Raw genomic sequence first — 6,599 nt, forward strand, 5'->3', positions numbered from 1 at the left:
ATAATTTGAGAAAAACTTATAAAATGACAAATATACCCTCACATGCAAAGCACGTGACCAACTTAACTAGAAAAAGATAAATGAGTTAAGTTGAGAGAACAATTCTACATCGAAGTTTGAATTATAGGCCATTCGCTGCATGAAAAAAAATTGGCCTGAAACCATACTGTTTGGTAAACCTAAGGGACCAATTTTGCAATTTACTCCAAAAAAAAAAAAAAAAATGAAAAAAAAGTGACGCATGGTGAGGGATATCGAAACTAAGACGGTTATGTCACGAAATCAAGAATCCTTGTAGGCTCCTTGTAGGTTCCAGACGGAGAAAGAGGGGATGATAGATGCATGTATATCCATCTATCCGTTGACAGATACATCTTTGATTTCAACAAATTTCACTACTGAAAATCACTTCAAATTGTGCGAAGATTTTGACAAACAGAAGAAGTAAAAATCAAAATGGAAGGAAATGGAGCACCACCACCACCACCACCATCGGCGGCGATAATCGAGCACAAGGCGTATGCTCGAATTGGACTCCTCGGTAATCCCAGCGACGTGTATTACGGACGTACGATCTCCTTAAACATCTCCAATTTTTGGGCTTCTGTTCGTTTGGAACCATCTTCAGATCTCGTCATCGTCCCTCACCCGACTCACGATCTCGTTAAATTCACTTCACTCTCTCACCTGGTACTCCTCAATTCGCTCTCCGCTTCTTCTTAATTGCATCATTTATCCTTTGATTCCTGATCTATTATTTTATGATCCACTTCCCTATCTCCCTCGCCATTTTTCATGTTAATTACGTTTTCGGACTTACGAACTTTGTGGTTCTCGATCTGTGTTGTTCTATCTTAATTCGATTCGGTGATGAATATAAACGACGGATTTTATGTACTTCAGTGTTGCTAAGATTGAGAACAGTGAATCGATGCTTCTCGAGATTATACTGTTGGTGCATTTTAACTTGTAGGAGTCAAATCCAATGGTAGAAGTATAGGATTTCAGAAGTTGAATCTTAACGAATTTCATATTTATAGTCAATTCGGAAGGTACTGTGCTTGATCTAAAAGGTCAAAATGTAGGCTGTATGCTGCCATTAAACTGTAGTTACACTTACATCATTCAATTCGATCCGCTATATTGTGTTCTTACTCTTGAAATGAAATTCATGCTGATTACATGAATCATTCGTCACATTTGAAAGAATTTAAGATGCGCTTCACAAGGGAGAACTAGAATCTTATTCTCACACATTTGTGTTACAGACAAATCGATTGGAGAACGAAGGTTACTATGGAGGTGTACGCCTCCTCATGGCAACTTGTAAAGTCTTTACCAAATACTGCAAAGAACAGGGGATCGATCTTCACAACAACAACTTTTCTATTTCATATGAAACCAACATCCCTCGTCAGGTAAATCTTTCAAATTTCAACCATTTCTGTTATCTCTTCTTCATTGTATATCCAATGATCCTTGATCCCAAATCTCGTGTTATCATTTTGGAAATTCTATCTTTACCCTTTTCATCTCTCAGACAGGTTTATCTGGTTCTAGTGCCATTGTATGTGCTGCCTTTAGCTGTCTTCTTGACTTCTACAATGTCAGAGACAAAATAGGAGTGGAGATTAGACCTCAACTTATCCTCAATGCAGAAAAAGAACTTGGAATTGTTGCAGGTTTACAAGACAGAGTAGCTCAAGTTTATGGAGGCCTTGTATACATGGTATTTGACATAAATAATTTAGTTTTTCTAAGTGTTTTTAATATATAATATAATGAAATCTATTTGCAGGATTTTGACAAGGAGAAGATGGATAAATATGGGCATGGAAGTTACACAGAGTTGGATACAAGTCTTCTTCCACCTCTTTATCTCATCTATGCTGAAAATCCAAGTGATTCTGGAAAGGTATTTAAATAGTTAAATACAAGAAATAGCAAATTACTTGTATTAATTTTGTTTATAAAATAAAGTTTTCGTGACTTTAGGTGCATAGCACAGTTCGACAAAGATGGTTAGATGGAGACAAGTTTATAATATCATCAATGGAGGAAGTGGCAAACTTAGCTCTTGAAGGAAAAACAGCTTTACTTGAAAAAGATTATTCTAAACTTACTACCCTTATGAATCAAAACTTTGATCTAAGAAGGTAAAACAAGAAATAGAAAAATGTGCTTTAATTGATTTGTTTGTTATCGCATCCTATTTTTATTTCTTCATATTACAGCATTATACTTTGAAGAAAAAAATCTACCTAATAATAATTTATAGCAATAGGGAAATCTCCATAAGAATTCTTATATTTTGGCCTCATAATCGATTTTTGTCCTTATATATGTATTTTTTTATTCAATCAAGTCTCTAAAACTAGCAATTGTATTCATTTTGACCTTTTTACCCGTTAAACAGGTCATCCCTCTTTCCAAATTTACACTTTTGGCCTGGATTTTAAATTTTATTACAAATTTGGTCCAAAATGTACACTTTTGGCTCAGATTTCAAAATTTTGTTACGAATTCACCGTAAACATAATTTTTTTTACAATTTTTTTTGAAGTTAGAGTGCATTTTTACGAATTCACCCTAAATCTAGGGTGAATTTATAACAAAATATTGCAATCTGGGCCAAAAGTGTCAATTTTGAACCAAAATTGTATTAAAGTTTTGCAATCTGGGCCAAAAGTATAAATTTTGGACCAAATTTGTAATAAAATTTTGCAACCTGGGCCAAAAGTGTAAATTTTGGACCAAATTTGTAATAAAATTTTGCAATCTGGGCCAAAAGTGTCAATTTTTGACAAAAATTGTAATAAAGTTTTGCAATCTAGGCCAAAAATATAAATTTTGGACCAAATTTGTAATAAAATTTTACAATATGGGCCAAAAGTGTAAACCTATGACAAAATTTGTAATAAAATTTAAAATCTGGACCAAAAGTATAAATTTTGAAAGTGGGATGACATGTTTACCGGGTAAAAGGGTTAAAAATGAATACAATTCTGGTTTTAGGGACTTAATTGAATAAAAAAATATACAAGGACTAAATCGATTATTAGGCCAAAATATAAGGATTTTTCCTATAGCAATATCATCCAAATAAAAAGTGTAATGTTATTATAATAAGAAAAGAAAATTGAAAGTAGAAAGGTATTTCAGGCGGATGTTTGGGGATGCGGCGCTTGGTGGTTTGAACATAGAAATGGTGGAGGTGGGGAGAAGAGTTGGGGCAGCTACAAAATTCACGGGCAGTGGTGGGGCAGTTGTGGCATTCTGCCCGGATGGAGCATCACAAGTTGAGGTTCTAGAAGAAGCTTGTAAGAAGAGTGGGTTCTTTATTCAACCTGTGAAAGTTGTGCCTTCTCTTCTTAATGAAATAGATATTAGAACTTTATCATCAAAAAAATGAATAGACTTGAGTGAGTGTTGGTAAATGCTATGTGTATGTTGGTTTTTTTTTCATTATTTTTGGATTTGGAGGTTTAATGTGTAGAAATTGTGACATTATGAAGTTTGTATGTTCAATGTTCATTTTGGTATAATATTTTGGAATGTTTTTGAAAAGAATGAAATCGAGAAATTCAAATTTTATAAAAGAATCAAAAAGTAGTTGATAAACTAGTTTTTTTAAAATTGTTATTACTTTTTTTTTTTTTTTTTTTTTTTTTTTTTTAATTGTTATGTTACAATAATGGTTTTGTTTGGTGTGTTACAACTCATTTATTTTTCGAATTTTTTAAAATTGTTATATTTGGCAATCTAAAAAGTAGCTAATTAACTAGCTTTTTAAAAAACTACTTTTAGTAACTTTTTTTTTTTTTTGAAAATTTCCAGAATATACCTTTAATTAATTATAAAAATATATGTTATTTTAAATGTCTTTTATGTCATTTTATATTTTTTATCTAGCTTATTGGTTAGTTTTTACTAAATGTTATTTTTTATCGGCTAGCAGATAGCTTTTTAACTATCATTTATTTTTCATTTATCAGTTAATTTTTCAGTTATCAGCTAGTCCAAATAAATAAATAAATAAATAAAAACTTAATTGAAGAGTGCTCTTTTAATTATTCTTTTCTACTTATTACTGAAAAAACAAAACATCATTGATCTTTTTGAGAAAAAAATATCAAACTTTTAGGTTATATTTGACGTACTAGTTGAAAAGCTAGCTGATAGTTGAAAAAATAGTTAATAGCTAAAAAGCTAACTGTTAAATAAAAAACTAACTGATAATTAAAAAACGAGCTAATAAAAAATAACGTTTGATAAAACTAACTAAAAAACTAACTAAAAGATATAAAATTGCAGAAAATAACATTTAAAAGAATATGTTTCTAAAATTAATTAAGGGGGTATATTTGAAAATTTTCAAAAAGCTCATAAAAAGCTAATCTAACTAGCTTTTTTTAAAAAGCTAGTTTAAAAGTTACTTTTTGACTTACCAAACATAACAACATAAAAAAAGCTTGAAAAATAAGCTAGTTGTGGCTCACAAAACACAGTCTTATTGGTTAATCCAAAAAAAAAAATCTTTTAATGGTTAAATAACAAAATACAATAGTTTTTGTGAAATTTTACTAACTTATTATCATTTATTTCAGTAGTTTTTTGCCTAGAAAAATATTTCATAATTTTAAGATAGTATTTTGTCGATATATTTAGATAATCCAATATGCAATATATTGTTTACAAGGAAGTATCAATGTATCATAAGAATTTTGGTTGATATTTCCATGTATTCATATTTGTATATCAAAACCTAGTATCCAAAATTTGTAAATATGTAAATTGCATTCATCAAACATGGAACTTGAAGGAATTAAATTCCATCTATTTGGCAAACCATATGCACCATGGAATGGAATCTTATATTCCAATTCCGTTGTGTTCCACCAAAATCAACAAATTCAGCAAGAAGCAAGTAAAACATTTGAAAGTTTTTAACTAACAACTTATGTACAAACGTTACAACCTTCAATTTTCTTAACAAATGCTTCAAAATAAATCACAACTTTCAATACTCACAAAAACCTCAACATTTCATAATCTGTACTACAATAATTACTTATACAACATGTCAACATCAACTAACTCTCCTACATTCATGGTTAGTATCAATATCATCAGCTGTAATCCTATGCATCTATGTTAATATGGCACAACAGATTCTTGGTTGAGATCAAGATTTCTTTGATGATTCCGACTTGGCTTACTTTCATGGAAGAAATCTCATTCTTCACATAATAATGATGTGATTAGCTTTCGTGGGGATGATTGCCAAATTGGTAGATACACAAATGGTTGCTTCAACAATTGCTCTTGAGCACTACATAGGGCTTCAGCAACATCACATAATCTTGAAACTTGGTTTATGGAGGCTTCTTGAGCTTCAACCTAATCAAATTACCCCCAAATTAGAGATAAATACGGGTTTCCTGATTGAATGCCCTAGAAAAAGTGGAAAACTCCCTCCTTTTTCGAAAATCGACAATGATAGTGATGTCAATTTTGAATTAATAGAGGGCATTGTTTAGGGTTACAAACACAAACGAACTGAAATTTGAAAATGCGATTCGATACCTGGATCAGGAGGGTTTCAGCGAGTTCATGATACGTGGAATTCGTCGAATGATCTGTTGATTGGGAGACATACGGATCTGGTAACGCCGTGAATAGTGGTTGTGTTTGGGTACGCTCTTGCAATGCCTTCAAGGTGTTCGATAAATGTTCCCATTGGTGAATCTCCTGCTGATACCTTGTTTTGAGTTTTAAAAGTATTGTCTTCTTTCTTTCCTTGCGATTTCTCTCTTCGACAGCAGGATCCGGCGGCGGTGTGACGGAGGAGGTGGAGACGGTGGGATCAACGCGGAGGCGCTTGGGACGCTTGTAAACGAAGCCGTCGTCGTTGATGAGCTCCCAATCTTCGTCATGAAGTTCCATGGAGTTTTTTCAGGGTTTGAAATCTGATGACGTTAGCAAAACTCCACGGATGGATTGAATCGAAAATGGGGAATGAAATTTGAAAAAGTGGAGCGGAGGGAGTTTCGGAAGTATACGGAAGAAGAAAGTGTGTCAATACAGTTTTGGCCCTTGTTGTTTACACCCATATGCAATTTTAGTTTCGTTTTTAAATTTTAGACATGGATAAGTCTTGTAGTTTCCAAAAGTTGCGCACATGGCCTTGAGACTAACTCCGTAAATTCACATCTGTTCTGTAAATACAATTATATCAATCTTTTTATCTTTTCGGTTTTTTTAGAAATTACTATAAACTTCATGGATCAATTATGTTACAGTGAAAGTATGTCCTAGCCATGAACTCCCCCATCGTCCTCAACAATCTCTATCTCTTCCTTTTATGCAAGTCCAAGACCTTCGCCGTCGAGGCTTTAGGCCCAACCCAATACTTAGGCAAGATGGGCCAAAACCCATGGCAACAAAATATGTTGGCATGTATTTAGTATGGTAAGTAATAATGTATATATTGGTTCGACCCAAACAATTTAGCCGAGTATAGAGGATTTCTATTTTCTCGACAAAAACAACATAGTGGATGTTAGAAATTGGGGTATAAAAAGGCTTGAAAAATCTGA

General features: G+C 32.6%; 2 protein-coding genes across 2 annotated transcripts; one reads left to right on the forward strand and one right to left on the reverse strand.

Annotated features, from left to right (window-relative positions):
• The first annotated feature begins 271 nt into the window (after positions 1 to 271).
• LOC145037271 (glucuronokinase 1-like) lies at positions 272 to 3,545 on the forward strand. Its single transcript, XM_078985892.1, has 6 exons — positions 272 to 690; positions 1,269 to 1,418; positions 1,541 to 1,729; positions 1,799 to 1,915; positions 1,996 to 2,156; positions 3,163 to 3,545. The coding sequence occupies exons 1-6, from the start codon at positions 457 to 459 to the stop codon at positions 3,410 to 3,412; spliced, it is 1,101 nt and encodes a 366-aa protein (XP_078842018.1). The 5' UTR covers positions 272 to 456; the 3' UTR covers positions 3,413 to 3,545.
• Positions 3,546 to 4,979: 1,434 nt separating this feature from the next.
• On the reverse strand, positions 4,980 to 6,080 carry LOC145033955 (uncharacterized). The gene is made up of 2 exons (XM_078982419.1): positions 5,587 to 6,080; positions 4,980 to 5,400 (listed from the first exon to the last, which is right to left on the reverse strand). Exons 1-2 carry the CDS (start codon positions 5,944 to 5,946, stop codon positions 5,236 to 5,238), a joined length of 525 nt encoding a protein of 174 aa, XP_078838545.1. The 5' UTR covers positions 5,947 to 6,080; the 3' UTR covers positions 4,980 to 5,235.
• Positions 6,081 to 6,599: the final 519 nt, after the last annotated feature.

Source organism: Lactuca saligna, chromosome 3, assembly GCF_052625555.1.
Source record: "Lactuca saligna cultivar CGN05327 chromosome 3, ASM5262555v1, whole genome shotgun sequence".
NCBI lineage: Eukaryota > Viridiplantae > Streptophyta > Magnoliopsida > Asterales > Asteraceae > Lactuca > Lactuca saligna.

Bases quoted from the DNA above. Each gene is read 5' to 3' on its own strand.
- LOC145037271 (XM_078985892.1), top strand. From the start codon at position 457: ATGGAAGGAAATGGAGCACCACCACCACCACCACCATCGGCGGCGATA. The intron at 691-1,268 runs GTACTCCTCAAT...TTTGTGTTACAG, and splicing joins TCACTTCACTCTCTCACCTG to ACAAATCGATTGGAGAACGA. The intron at 1,730-1,798 runs GTATTTGACATA...ATCTATTTGCAG, and splicing joins ATGGAGGCCTTGTATACATG to GATTTTGACAAGGAGAAGAT.
- LOC145033955 (XM_078982419.1), bottom strand. From the start codon at position 5,946: ATGGAACTTCATGACGAAGATTGGGAGCTCATCAACGACGACGGCTTC. The intron at 5,401-5,586 runs GTATCGAATCGC...TAATTTGATTAG, and splicing joins CTGAAACCCTCCTGATCCAG to GTTGAAGCTCAAGAAGCCTC.